Genomic DNA, 15,044 nt, shown 5'->3' with positions numbered 1-15,044 from the left:
TTACACGCTAAAATTAAAAACACAAAAGCAAGCTGAATCTGAAAGTCCGTCCTCGAATATTTAACATCACAACATCAGACAGAGTCTGAGACTACTTTCTCCACACGTCCCATCTACTCTCTCTTTAGTTTATAACTTTTAAATCATCCCTGAATCTTCAAACAGTAAAGAGATAAACATAAAGAACAGCCCACAGCCCCTCACCTCTCGGCTCTGACCAGAGCTCCAGCTGCAGGACACTCTCTAGATCACTGGACTAGGGCTGTCCTGTTTTTCTCTGGAACGGCCACGCCTCTTTTCCTCAGACTGAGCTGTGATTGGTGGAGACTGAGGAGAGTAACAGGTTCGTGTGGCCGGCCAGCTGCAGGGTTTAAACAGTTCCTTTACACACTCAGAATGAAAAGTAGATCAGATACTTAACTTTGTCCTATCTCTCTGTCTCTCTGTCTATCTGTCTCTTTTTCTCTCACTCTCTCCATCTGTGTCTCTCTCTCGGTCTGTCTGTCTCTCTCTCTCTCTCTCTCTCTCTGTCTGTCTCTGTCTATCTGTCTCTCTGTCAGGTCCCAGGATGTCAGCATTAGATTAGTTTGATTGATCTTTGTGAGAATCTGTAGTGGACCATGGTCTTTCCCCCAGTTTCAGTGTGTGCTCGAGTCCTCATCCCTGAATCACACAGAGACGCATCAATGAGCTTCAGTCAGAGCTGTGATTCAGAATGCACAGATTACATCACACCAGTCTGGGCTCTGTGTCCAGATTAGAGCAGGGTCCACTCACCTGGTCAGAGAGGGGACAGTGGAGCTGAGAGAGGGGACAGTGAGGGGACAGTGGAGCTGATAGAGGGGACAGTGGAGCTGAGAGAGGGGACAGTGAGGGGACAGTGGAGCTGAGAGAGAGGACAGTGAGGGGACTGTGGAGCTGAGAGAGGGGACAGTGGAGCTGAGAGAGGGGACAGTGAGGGGACAGTGGAGCTGAGAGAGAGGACAGTGAGGGGACTGTTGAGCTGAGAGAGGGGACAGTGGAGCTGAGAGAGAGGACAGTGAGGGGACAGTGGAGCTGAGAGAGGGGACAGTGGAGCTGAGAGAGAGGACAGTGGAGCTGAGAGAGGGGACAGTGGAGCTGAGAGAGAGGACAGTGAGGGGACAGTGGAGCTGAGAGAGGGGACAGTGGAGCTGAGAGAGAGGACAGTGAGGGGACAGTGGAGCTGAGAGAGGGGACAGTGGAGCTCAGTGAGGGGGCAGTGGAGCTGAGAGAGGGGACAGTGAGGGGGCAGTGAGTGCATAAACAAGGAAGTGGTTTTAATGTTATGGCTGGACAGTTATGAACTCCGAATAATTCATGCCTCAGTTTCCATGTGAGAACGTCTTTGTCACCAGGGGTCACTGTTCCCCCAGAATTACATATCTGCATTATTAAAGTCATCTTCACTGCAGGAAGTTCCTACTTCTCTGGAAGAAGCTTTACTCCACACTAGAACATAGCTGTGAGGATCTGATGGAGTTCAGCCTCAGAATCATCAGTGAGGGTCAGGGGCTGGTGCAGGGGATTAGTTCTGGATCAAACTCCCCACTCCAACTCACCCCAGAGGAACTGCATCACTCCAGAGAACACAGTTCCACACACCAAAGGAACCCCATCACACCAGAGAACACAGTTCCACTGTTCCACACACCAAAGGAACCCCATCACTCCAGAGAACACAGTTCCACTGTTCCACACACCAGAGGAACCCCATCACTCCAGAGAACACAGTTCCACTGTTCCACACACCAGAGGAACCCCATCACTCCAGAGAACACAGTTCCACTGTTCCACACACCAGAGGAACCCCATCACTCCAGAGAACACAGTTCCACTGTTCCACACACCAGAGGAACCCCATCACTCCAGAGAACACAGTTCCACTGTTCCACACACCAGAGGAACCCTATCGCTCCAGAGAACACAGTTCCACTGTTCCACACACCAGAGGAACCCCATCACTCCAGAGAACACAGTTCCACTGTTCCACACACCAGAGGAACCCCATCACTCCAGAGAACACAGTTCCACTGTTCCACACACCAGAGGAACCCCATCACTCCAGAGAACACAGTTCCACTGTTCCACACACCAGAGGAACCCCATCACTCCAGAGAACACAGTTCCACTGTTCCACACACCAGAGGAACCCCATCACTCCAGAGAACACAGTTCCACTGTTCCACACACCAGAGGAACCCCATCACTCCAGAGAACACAGTTCCACTGTTCCACACACCAGAGGAACCCCATCACTCCAGAGAACACAGTTCCACTGTTCCACACACCAAAGGAACCCCATCACTCCAGAGAACACAGTTCCACTGTTCCACACACCAGAGGAACCCCATCACTCCAGAGAACACAGTTCCACTGTTCCACACACCAGAGGAACCCCATCACTCCAGAGAACACAGTTCCACTGTTCCACACACCAGAGGAACCCCATCACTCCAGAGAACACAGTTCCACTGTTCCACACACCAGAGGAACCCCATCACTCCAGAGAACACAGTTCCACTGTTCCACACACCAGAGGAACCCCATCGCTCCAGAGAACACAGTTCCACTGTTCCACACACCAGAGGAACCCTATCGCTCCAGAGAACACAGTTCCACTGTTCCACACACCAGAGGAACCCTATCACTCCAGAGAACACAGTTCCACTGTTCCACACACCAGATGGAGATGGAGTTCCTCTGGTGTGTGGGACATCTCTTCACTGCAGGGACAGGCTCTAATCTTCTGAGAAGGTTCTGAGCTTGTGCATTAGATGGTAGATTCCTGTGAGGATTTGATGGTATTCAGCAATTATGAGCATATTAGTGCAGTTAGGTCGTTTGCTGGTGTTGGATGCAATCAGATCCTCACAGCTATGTGAGAGTCACTGAACCAGACGTAAAGGAAACACTTACTGCTCCCGGAGGTTCATCTGCTGGGTTTTATTAAAAACAGCAATTACAAGAAATTTACAGCATGAAAAATATACAATAAGACTTCATACAAACACAGTTAATACAAAATTACAATATATATATATTTATTATTCATTTATTATATATATTCATTTATTTAGCCACAAGGAGCCTGGACGTATACGCCACGTGATGAAGGCAAAACAACGGGTCATCTCACGCGACAATGCTTTGGTCTATTCACAGTGGCTATTCTATAATTATATACCATTAATAACTGCATTAGTGAATATCTACAGCGTCTCTGTCCACATCTGCGTCACCAGTCCACCCCTTGGGTCTTGTCCTAGAAGGACCGGGCTTCATTCATAACCAGACTGGACGTTCCCCGTTCATTTTCGGTCAGGTGCCCCGTCTCCTCCTCCTTTACCAAGTCTGTTTTTATTGTTTTGGTTTATTTATTGAAAGCGGGTTTATAAGTGGACGTGGGTGTGATATGAAGTGAGACGTACGCTCAGAGAACGAGCTGAAACTGTGTCCAACAACAGCTAAAAAACATAAAGATGAGGCTGGTGTGAAAGCAGCGCCTCTGTTCTAGACGAGACGCAGCAGTGGATTAAATGATGAAGTGGAGCCGGACGACCGGTGGAGGAGGAGGAGACGATAAATGATGATGGACAATGATGGACGAATGCGGTGAACGACTGGTGGAGGAGGAGAAGACGATGGACATTGATGTCTGATTAGTTTATGCATCAGATGAATCCCAGCAGTGCTGTGGTTTATTTTTGTGCGATTAAATATTACATTTTTAAAATATTATATCAGGAAAAAGTTAGAACTTGTTGGGGTCGGACAGAGGTTGGACAGGGTTTGGACAGGAGTCGGACAGAGGTCGGATATGGGTTTGACAGGAGTAAGACGGTGTAGACAGCTGTTGGACAGGGGTCGGACAAGAGTCGGACCGAGGTCAGACAGGGGTTAGACAGGAGTTGGACAGAGGTCAGACAGGAGACGGGAGTTGAACAGGGGTTGGACAGGGCTGTGGCTAACACTACAGCTTAATGGACAGCAAAGGTAGCATTTGTCAGCAATGTGGAAAGTGTCTGCGCAGGTTGGACAGGACGTGTAGGACGTGCAGTGATGTCTCGCGTGGCGGGACGCTGTGGTTTTGCGTGTTCTGAGCTATGCTATATCTCGGTGGCGGCGACGTCGTCGAAGGTGATCTCGTTCCCGCTGCTCTCGTCGTCCTGCTCTCGTTTCTCCAGCTCCATGCTGAGCTCTCGCAGCGTCGCCTCCAGCTCGCGATTGCGGCGGTACATCTGCACATAGTTCTGCTGCAGCTGTTTCTGATAGCGGATCACTTTGTCCTTTTCTTCCTCCCAGCAGCGTCTCTCGCGTTCAAACGCAGAGGCCTGGTCCAGCGCGAGCTGCCTCTCGTGTGAGAGCTCTACCTTCAGCCTCTCTTCCCCGTCACTGACCAGCCTTTGTTCCTCAGTTATGACGCCTCTGTACCCGGGGCCTATTCCTGCCTCGTGCGAGAGGTGCGCAGCCTCCGCGTATTTGCTCAGAGCCTCCCGCAAGCGCGAGAGCTCCTCCTCCTGTCGGTTCATCTTCTCACGCAGCAGCTCGTTCTCACTCTTGCGCCGCTGCAGCTCATTCTCGCACACTTCCAGCTCAAGGGTACGTGTGCGCGAGTGCGTGAGAGCCTCTTGCAGCTGGCTCTGGCTGCCCTGGAGCTCGGTGCGACTCTCGCGCAGCTGTCCACGCAGAGTCACCACCTCACCCACGCGCTGAGACAAGTCCCCCTGCAGCTCCTTCAGCTGCTGCTTCAGGAGAGAGATCTCACCTGACTTCTGACACACCTGCGAGAGAGAGAGAGAGAGAGAGAGAGAGAGAGAGAGAGAGAGAGAGATTTAAAAAAAATCACACTGCCACCTACTGTATCAGAGGGGAATATAGATAAAACTGAGGAACTGTGGAGCCTCTGCTAAATGCTGTAAATGTAAATGGAACTGTAAACTGAGGAACTGAAGCCACCTACAGAAGACCAGTGAAGGTTGTTATGTCCCTAACGTTGACTATTTTCTCACCTCCCATTTGGTCTCCTCCAGTCTGGGCCCCAGTTGAGTGTGTTCCCGTTCGAAGGTGACGAGGCGTTCCTCCAGACGTTCCCGTTCCTGCAGCAGCTGGGAGTAATCGTCCTGCAGTTTCTTCTTCTCCTGTTGCATCTGGAAAACCTGCATCTGCAGCAGCTGCTGCGCTCTCTGAGCTTTCTGCGAGGCCTTCTGCATCTTAGTGGCGCAGCTCTGGCGCAGTTCCTCCATCTCCAACTCACTGCGCTTCTGCTTCTCCTCGTAAACCTGAACACAGACAGCGTTTATTCAGTTTCACGTCTGGTTTAGTCTCACAGGGAGGACTTTAAAATCAGATCTCAACAGCTTAACACGGAGCGGAACTAAATGGTCAAAACTGGATTACACTTCAATGTGTCGCATCGGGGGTGTCGTACACAGACATTCGCACAAGGTGAAGTGTGCACTAGGGGGCAGCGTTTAAACCAGAACTTTTGGAGACTCAAAAGTGTCCGTAGGTGTGAGGGTGTGATTTAACGTGTGAGTGTGTGTTGCCCTGTGAAGGACTGGCACCTGGTGGAAGTGGATCAGGGGGAAGGGGGAGTATGAGGGGAAGGAGCAGGAGGAAGAGTAGGAGCATGAGAAGATGGGGAGTGGGAGAAGGTGGAGGCAAATGAGGGGGAAGAGGGAGTAGAAGAAGTATGAGGGGGAGGAGAAGGAGCAGGATAAGTATGAGGGGAAGGAGAAGGAGCAGGATAAGTATGAGGGGAAGGAGAAGGAGCAGGAGAAGTATGAGGGGAAGGAGAAGGAGCAGGAGAAGTATGAGGGGAAGGAGAAGGAGCAGGAGAAGTATGAGCGGGAGGAGAAGGAGCAGGAGAAGTATGAGTGGGAGGAGAAGGAGCAGGAGAAGTATGAGTGGGAGGAGAAGGAGCAGGAGGAGGAGGAGGGGGAGGAGAAGGAGCAGGAGGAGGAGGGGGGGAGAAGGATCAGGAGGAGTATGAGGGGAAGGAGAAGGAGCAGGAGAAGTATGAGGGGGAGGAGAAGGAGCAGGAGGAGTATGAGGGGGAGGAGAAGGAGCAGGAGAAGTATGAGGGGAAGGAGAAGGAGCAGGAGAAGTATGAGGGGAATGAGAAGGAGCAGGAAAATTATGAGGGGAAGGAGAAGGAGCAGGAGAAGTATGAGGGGAAGGAGAAGGAGCAGGAGGAGTTTGAGGGGGAGGAGAAGGAGCAGGAGAAGTATGAGGGGAAGGAGAAGGAGCAGGAGAAGTATGAGGGGAAGGAGAAGGAGCAGGAGAAGTATGAGCGGGAGGAGAAGGAGCAGGAGAACTATGAGTGGGAGGAGAAGGAGCAGGAGAAGTATGAGTGGGAGGAGAAGGAGCAGGAGGAGGAGGAGGGGGAGGAGAAGGAGCAGGAGGAGGAGGGGGGAGAAGGATCAGGAGGAGTATGAGGGGAAGGAGAAGGAGCAGGAGAAGTATGAGGGGGAGGAGAAGGAGCAGGAGAAGTATGAGGGGAAGGAGAAGGAGCAGGAAAATTATGAGGGGAAGGAGCAGGAGAAGTATGAGGGGAAGGAGAAGGAGCAGGAGGAGTTTGAGGGGGAGGAGAAGGAGCAGGAGAAGTATGAGGGGAAGGAGAAGGAGCAGGAGAAGTATGAGGGGGAGGAGAAGGAGCAGGAGAAGTATGAGGGGAAGGAGAAGGAGCATGAGAAGTATGAGGGGAAGGAGAAGGAGCATGAGAAGTATGAGCGGGAGGAGAAGGAGCAGGAGAAGTATGAGTGGGAGGGGAAGGAGCAGGAGGAAGAGTAGGAGCATGAGAAGATGGGGAGTGGGAGAAGGTGGAGGCAAATGAGGGGGAAGAGGGAGTAGAAGAAGTATGAGGGGGAGGAGAAGGAGCAGGATAAGTATGAGGGGAAGGAGAAGGAGCAGGATAAGTATGAGGGGAAGGAGAAGGAGCAGGAGAAGTATGAGGGGAAGGAGAAGGAGCAGGAGAAGTATGAGGGGAAGGAGAAGGAGCAGGAGAAGTATGAGCGGGAGGAGAAGGAGCAGGAGAAGTATGAGTGGGAGGAGAAGGAGCAGGAGAAGTATGAGTGGGAGGAGAAGGAGCAGGAGGAGGAGGAGGGGGAGGAGAAGGAGCAGGAGGAGGAGGGGGGGAGAAGGATCAGGAGGAGTATGAGGGGAAGGAGAAGGAGCAGGAGAAGTATGAGGGGGAGGAGAAGGAGCAGGAGGAGTATGAGGGGGAGGAGAAGGAGCAGGAGAAGTATGAGGGGAAGGAGAAGGAGCAGGAGAAGTATGAGGGGAAGGAGAAGGAGCAGGAAAATTATGAGGGGAAGGAGAAGGAGCAGGAGAAGTATGAGGGGAAGGAGAAGGAGCAGGAGGAGTTTGAGGGGGAGGAGAAGGAGCAGGAGAAGTATGAGGGGAAGGAGAAGGAGCAGGAGAAGTATGAGGGGAAGGAGAAGGAGCAGGAGAAGTATGAGCGGGAGGAGAAGGAGCAGGAGAACTATGAGTGGGAGGAGAAGGAGCAGGAGAAGTATGAGTGGGAGGAGAAGGAGCAGGAGGAGGAGGAGGGGGAGGAGAAGGAGCAGGAGGAGGAGGAGGGGGAGGAGAAGGAGCAGGAGGAGGAGGGGGGAGAAGGATCAGGAGGAGTATGAGGGGAAGGAGAAGGAGCAGGAGAAGTATGAGGGGGAGGAGAAGGAGCAGGAGAAGTATGAGGGGAAGGAGAAGGAGCAGGAAAATTATGAGGGGAAGGAGCAGGAGAAGTATGAGGGGAAGGAGAAGGAGCAGGAGGAGTTTGAGGGGGAGGAGAAGGAGCAGGAGAAGTATGAGGGGAAGGAGAAGGAGCAGGAGAAGTATGAGGGGAAGGAGAAGGAGCAGGAGAAGTATGAGGGGGAGGAGAAGGAGCAGGAGAAGTATGAGGGGAAGGAGAAGGAGCAGGAGAAGTATGAGGGGAAGGAGAAGGAGCATGAGAAGTATGAGGGGAAGGAGAAGGAGCATGAGAAGTATGAGCGGGAGGAGAAGGAGCAGGAGAAGTATGAGTGGGAGGAGAAGGAGCAGGAGGAGGGGGAGGGGGAGGAGAAGGAGCAGGAGGAGGAGGGGGGGAGAAGGATCAGGAGGAGTATGAGGGGAAGGAGAAGGAGCAGGAGAAGTATGAGGGGGAGGAGAAGGAGCAGGAGGAGTATGAGGGGAAGGAGAAGGAGCAGGAGAATTATGAGGGGAAGGAGAAGGAGCAGGAGAAGTATGAGGGGAAGGAGAAGGAGCAGGAGAAGTATGAGGGGAAGGAGAAGGAGCAGGAGGAGTATGAGGGGGAGGAGAAGGAGCAGGAGGAGTATGAGGGGAAGGAGAAGGAGCAGGAGAAGTATGAGCGGGAGGAGAAGTAGCAGGAGAAGTATGAGCGGGAGGAGAAGTAGCAGGAGAAGTATGAAGGGAAGGAGAAGGAGCAGGAGAAGGAGCAGGAGAAGAAGCAGGAGGAGTATGAGGGGGAGGAGAAGGAGCAGGATGAGTATGAGGGGGAGGAGAAGGAGCAGGAGAAGTATGAGGGGAAGGAGAAGGAGCAGGAGAAGTATGAGCGGGAGGAGAAGGAGCAGGAGAAGTATGAGGGGGAGGAGAAGGAGCAGGAGAAGTATGAGGGGGAGGAGAAGGAGCAGGAGAAGTATGAGGGGAAGGAGAAGGAGCAGGAGAATTATGAGGGGAAGGAGAAGGAGCAGGAGAAGTATGAGGGGAAGGAGAAGGAGCAGGAGAAGTATGAGGGGAAGGAGAAGGAGCAGGAGAAGTATGAGGGGAAGGAGAAGGAGCAGGAGAAGTATGAGGGGAAGGAGAAGGAGCAGGAGAAGTATGAGGGGAAGGAGAAGGAGCAGGAGAAGTATGAGGGGGAGGAGAAGGAGCAGGAGAATTATGAGGGGGAGGAGAAGGAGCAGGAGAAGTATGAGGGGAAGGAGAAGGAGCAGGAGGAGGAGGAGGGGGAGGAGAAGGAGCAGGAGGAGGAGGAGGAGGGGGAGAAGGAGCAGGAGGAGGAGGAGGAGGGGGAGGAGAAGGAGCAGGAGGAGTATGAGGGGGAGGAGAAGGAGCAGGAGGAGTATGAGGGGGAGGAGAAGGAGCAGGAGGAGTATGAGAGGGAGGAGAAGGAGCAGGAGAAGTATGAGGGGAAGGAGAAGGAGCAGGAGAATTATGAGGGGGAGGAGAAGGAGCAGGAGAAGTATGAAGGTAAGGAGAAGGAGCAGGAGAAGAAGCAGGAGGAGTATGAGGGGGAGGAGAAGGAGCAGGAGGAGTATGAGGGGGAGGAGAAGGAGCAGGAGGAGTATGAGGGGGAGGAGAAGGAGCAGGAGGAGTATGAGGGGGAGGAGAAGGAGCAGGAGGAGTATGAGAGGGAGGAGAAGGAGCAGGAGAAGTATGAGGGGAAGGAGAAGGAGAATTATGAGGGGGAGGAGAAGGAGCAGGAGAAGTATGAGAGGGAGGAGAAGGAGCAGGAGAAATATGAGGGGGAGGAGAAGGAGCAGGAGAAGTATGAAGGTAAGGAGAAGGAGCAGGAGAAGGAGCAGGAGGAGTATGAGGGGAAGGAGAAGGAGCAGGAGGAGTATGAGGGGGAGGAGAAGGAGCAGGAGGAGTATGAGGGGGAGGAGAAGGAGCAGGAGAAGTATGAGGGGGAGGAGAAGGAGCAGGAGAAGTATGAGGGGGAGGAGAAGGAGCAGGAGAAGTATGAGGGGGAGGAGAAGGAGCAGGAGGAGTATGAGGGGGAGGAGAAGGAGCAGGAGGAGTATGAGGGGAAGGAGAAGGAGCAGGAGAAGTATGAGGGGAAGGAGAAGGAGCAGGAGAAGTATGAGGGGAAGGAGAAGGAGCAGAAGTATGAGGGGAAGGAGAAGGAGCAGGAGAAGTATGAGGGGAAGGCGAAGGAGCAGGAGAAGTATGAGGGGAAGGCGAAGGAGCAGGAGAAGGAGCAGGAGAAGTATGAGGGGAAGGAGAAGGAGCAGGAGAAGTATGAGGGGAAGGAGAAGGAGCAGGAGAAGGAGCAGGAGAAGAAGCAGGATTAAATTAGATCGGGACCTGCCTAGTAAACTCACGTAATAAACACAGACTGAAACGTCTCCCTGGCCTCTGGCCTCGTTTCAGTCTCCCTCACGGCTCCTGTGTGTGCACTGACCTGGCAGATGGCTACCTCGTTCTCATCCAGGTTTTCTCGGAGATGCTGCAGCTCCAGTTCTCTCTCTCTCAGTTTCTCCTCCAGGTCTCTCACGATGGTCTCGTAGGCCTCTATGGGTGGAGGAGACGGCCCTCCGGAGCCCAGGTCTGAAACCCCTGGCTGACTGCGGCCCCCTAGGGACCCTGTGCTCTTGCTGGAGGACGAGCGTCCACTGTCCGAGTTGGAGTGTCCATGGCTCGGTAAAGGCTTGCTGGCCTCCGCCTGGTTGAGGCCGTACATCGGGCCGCTGTACTGCGGGAGATTATTTAAACAGTTCTGGGTCGAGTCGGACATGGTGAAGGACTGGCTCAAGAGCGCGTTCCGAGCCCCGCTGTAGGAACTGCGCCTCTCTGTGGTGACGGGGGCGATGTCCTGATCTGGAGACAGCAGGCTGAGGTTCCCCTGGCTCCCAGAAAGGACGCCCCCTAGCCGCGGAGAGAGGAACTGCACGGCGTGCCTGCTCTTTGGCACCACAGGCTTGAAGGCTGTGGGTCGGATGATGGCCTGCTGGACGTTCTGTGGGGTGATAATACGTAGAAGAAAGAATGCAGGTTTGGACATAAACGGGCTCTACTTCAGGAAACATTCAGTTGGGGTTTTCAGCCCTGGCTTTTACACTGAGATACTTCTGGTTAGTGGTTACACAATATTCATAGCCTTATGTTGGCCTTGCTTCAACATTTACTTATATAATGTTGATGAGGCCCAATCTTAAACTAGGGCTGTCAAAGGTAACCTCATGCACAGCAAAAGTCTTAGTGGAGTTTAAACACAGTTAACACATTTTACTTATTTGTCCATGTGAACCATCCTGAGAGGTGAACTCAAGCCAAAGACTCACTGCTGAAGCCTCCAGACACTCCCCCTGGGGAGCCATCCATCCTCTGTGTAAAATGCATAAAATGGGTGGGTGGGGATGAGGGGGAGAGACCAGAGGCTGAGCAAATATAAATAAACCTGTGTGGATGTAGATCACACTATAACTAACTTACTGCCCTTAATTTATATATTTTATATCAGGGGTCCATTTTTTACCTGCCCCCATTACACCCATATCAAACTACATGTAGCCATAAACAGCTGCAACTGGTGTGTGTCAGTATTTCAGTGCTGTAACTGTATGTAGGAGTAAATGGCTGTAGCTGTTGTGCGTCAATGCTGTAACTGTATGAAGGAGTAAATGGCTGTAGCTGGTGTGTGTCAGTATTTCGGTGCTGTAACTGTATGTAGGATTAAACGACTGTAGCTGGTGTGTGTCAGTATTTCGGTGCTGTAACTGTATGTAGGAGTAAATGGCTGTAGCTGGTGTGAGTCAGTATTTCAGGGCTATAACTGTATGTAGGAATAAACGGCTGTAGCTGGTGTGAGTTAGTATTTCGGTGCTGTAACTGTATGTAGGAGTAAACGGCTGTAGCTGGTGTGTCAGTATTTCAGGGCTGTAACTGTATGTAGGAATAAACGGCTGTAGCTGGTGTGAGTCAGTATTTCGGTGCTGTAACTGTATGTAGGAGTAAACGGCTGTAGCTGGTGTGTCAGTATTTCGGTACTGTAACTGTATGAAGGAGAAAATGGCTGTAGCTTGTGTGTGTCACTATTTCAGTGATGTAACTGTATGTAGGAGTAAATGGCTGTAGCTGGTGTGAGTCAGTATTTCAGGGCTGTAACTGTATGTAGGAGTAAACAGCTGTAGCTGGTGTGTCAGTATTTCAGTGCTGTAACTGTATATAGGAGTAAACGGCTGTAGCTGGTGTGTGTCAGTATTTCGATGCTGTAACTGTATGTAGGAGTAAACGGCTGTAGCTGGTGTGTGTCTGTATTTCAGTGCTGTAACTGTATGTAGGAGTAAATGGCTGTTTGTTACCCTCTCCAGCTGGCCAGACACAGGGACTATTTTGGGAGGTCCATCCACTGCCATCTCTCCACCTCTCAGACAGTTATCGTTCCAGTCACTGATGAGATCTTCATGAGAGAACGATCTGCTGCCAATTCCTGTCCCTCGGCTTGCGATAGCTTTCCTTTTGCTGGACGGCGTCCGGCTGCCCTGGAGTCCCTGGTGTGAGGAGTCTAAGAGAAGTCTTTCCTCGTGTGTGGAGTCTAAGAACAGTCGCCCGGACCCTGGAGCTCCCTTTCGGAGTTTAGCTGTGATGTCCAGGTTTGCTCGACTGTTGTACGCTGTGTTGCTGGGGATGAGGCTGCTCACTGAGCCCATGGCCCCGACAGGAGGAGGAGAACCAGGAGAGGAATGATGAGGATGGACATCCAGACCTGGAGCTTTAAGGTCAGTGGGGACCGGGAGAGACTGGACCATTGCCATCTCTTTCTGCACTCACACAATCTGTAAAGAAAAAGATTCAATTCAAAATTATTCTGATTTTAATCTGTGATTTATTCTGACTTTATTTTGAGAATGATCCTGACTTTATTCTCAGAGTTATTCTGAAAATCTGAAAATCTACATTTTTAAATCTCTAAATTTTTCTCACTTTATCCTCAGAATGTTCCAGACTGCTCCACAGACGGGTCCCCTACATGGTGAGTGCCATGTTTAAACTTGGGTTTTCATATCTCATACATCCAGGCCACGAGGTGCCAGTACAAAAGCTGTTTATTTTTTAAATATATAATGTGGAGAAAAATCAGTGAAAACAATGACTGACTTCTCCCAGAAAATACCACACACTCTGTCACTCACACACTCACCCAGTCTCACACACGCTCACCCAGCCACTCACACACTCACCCAGTCCCTCACACGCTCACCGAGTCTCACACATGCTCAACCAGGCCCTCACATGCTCACCCAGTCTCTCACACGCTCACCCAGTCACTCACACGCTCACCCAGTCACTCACACACAAACCCAGTCACTCACACGCTCACCCAGTCACTCACACACAAACCCAGTCACTCACACGCTCACCCAGTCACTCACACGCTCACCGAGTCTCACACATGCTCAACCAGGCCCTCACATGGTCACCGAGTCTCACACGCTCACCCAGTCCCTCACACACAAACCCAGTCCCTCACACACAAACCCAGTCCCTCACACACAAACCCAGTCCCTCACACACAAACCCAGTCCCTCACACACAAACCCAGTCACTCACACACAAACCCAGTCACTCACACACAAACCCAGTCACTCACACACTCACCGAGTCTCACACATGCTCAACCAGGCCCTCACATGGTCACCCAGTCACTCACACACAAACCCAGTCACTCACACACTCACCCAGTCACTCACACACTCACCCAGTCACTCACACACAAACCCAGTCACTCACACGCTCACCGAGTCTCACACACGCTCACCCAGTCCCTCACATGCTCACCGAGTCTCACACGCTCACCCAGTCCCTCACATGCTCACCCAGTCACTCATACGCTCACCCAGTCACTCACACACTCACCCAGTCACTCACACACTCACCCAGTCCCTCACACACACTCACCCAGTCCCTCACACACGCACCCAGTCCCTCACACACGCACCCAGTCCCTCACACACGCACCCAGTCCCTCACACACGCACCCAGTCACTCACACACTCACCCAGTCCCTCACACACTCACCCAGTCCCTCACACACTCACCCAGTCCCTCACACACTCACCCAGTCCCTCACACACACTCACCCAGTCCCTCACACACACTCACCCAGTCCCTCACACACTCACCCAGTCCCTCACACCACAGTCTGCTCACAGATTGCTTCATAAGGCACACGCTGATATCTTTTCACCTCTGCAGCTGTGGAGCTGGACGACTAACACACATCTACCTCGTCCCACAGCCAATGACTTTCCGACACCACGTTCCCTAATAACGAGGACAGTTCAGTGCTGCCTCGGCCCGGGAGGGGTGTGTGTGTGTGTGGGGGGGGGGGGGGGTAATCCTGTGGGATTAGAATTATTAATACAGATTTAATCTGCTTTAAAACAATATGACAGTAGGAGATAATTAAAGCTGCTTGCCCTAATTACAGCAGCAGGGTTCAGGTCTGAAAACATGCTGAAATGGCTCTACACACGAGATCATCTTCCTCTGTCCAGATACAGTCCAGCCCACTGCCCCTGCCTCAGGACACTGACCCCGGGGTCAGTCCTCCCACAAACACAGGGGTCAGCCTGCCAGGAAGTGCAGAGTCTCACACGTCTACACTCACTGCCACAGTTAACCCCTCTCCCCCTGTTCCTCAGCGCTCAGGACCCCCACAGAGCAGGTGTGATGTGGTGGTGGATCATTCTCAGCGCTGCAGTGACACTGACGTGGTGGTGGTGTGTTAGTGTGTGTTGTGCTGGTGTAGAGTGGATCAGACACAGCAGTGCTGCTGGAGTTTTTAAACCCTGTGTCCACTCTCTGTCCACTCTGTGAGACACTCCTCCCTCGTTGGTCCACCTTGTAGATGTAGAGTCAGAGACAGTAGCTCATCTGTCGCTGCACAGTGTGTGTCGCTCGTCCTCTAGTCCTTCATCAGTGACACAGGACACCACCCACAGGACACAGCCCACGTCGTTGAGGGGTGTTGGGGTCTGTTTTTCTGAAAGAGTTCATTAGCCCACACTGTCCCTCCCCTGAGATTGAGAATGACCGCTGAGGAGGACGGGGTCAGAGAGTTCATTTAATAATTAACTGGTACAGAGTCAGAGAAGTGCGAGCTCTGGCAAAATTCCTTAATCCTGAACTCCCAAATTACACTGATCCCAGACCTGCTCTCCCGACCAAGCCACGCACTCTCACACACACACACACACACACACTACAGGCCCAAAAACCCTCGACACAGTCACTCAGTCACTCTCTCTCTCTGTCTCTCTCTCTCTCTCTTTCTCTCTCTCTCTCTCACTCTCTCACTCTCTCTG

At 52.2% G+C, this 15,044-nt stretch overlaps 1 protein-coding gene across 2 annotated transcripts in view; it reads right to left on the bottom strand.

Annotated features, from left to right (window-relative positions):
- Positions 1 to 2,962: 2,962 nt before the first annotated feature.
- Positions 2,963 to 15,044, bottom strand: part of lzts2b (leucine zipper, putative tumor suppressor 2b) — a 32,657-nt gene continuing 20,575 nt past the window's right edge. The window contains exons 3-6 of one of the 2 annotated variants that reach the window (XM_066663810.1): positions 12,039 to 12,512; positions 10,139 to 10,693; positions 5,031 to 5,300; positions 2,963 to 4,802 (exon numbers count right to left, since the gene is read on the bottom strand). In XM_066663810.1, the coding sequence (XP_066519907.1) occupies positions 4,128 to 4,802; positions 5,031 to 5,300; positions 10,139 to 10,693; positions 12,039 to 12,491 (1,953 nt within the window). In that variant the 5' untranslated portion in view covers positions 12,492 to 12,512 and the 3' untranslated portion in view covers positions 2,963 to 4,127. The remainder of the gene's footprint in view (positions 4,803 to 5,030; positions 5,301 to 10,138; positions 10,694 to 12,038; positions 12,513 to 15,044) is intronic. The other variant, XM_066663811.1, reaches the window with a different exon arrangement.

The sequence above is a fragment of the Hoplias malabaricus genome, chromosome 3 (assembly GCF_029633855.1).
Source record: "Hoplias malabaricus isolate fHopMal1 chromosome 3, fHopMal1.hap1, whole genome shotgun sequence".
NCBI lineage: Eukaryota > Metazoa > Chordata > Actinopteri > Characiformes > Erythrinidae > Hoplias > Hoplias malabaricus.
Note: the sequence above shows the minus strand (reverse complement) of the source record. Positions and strands in the feature narration are given on the sequence as shown.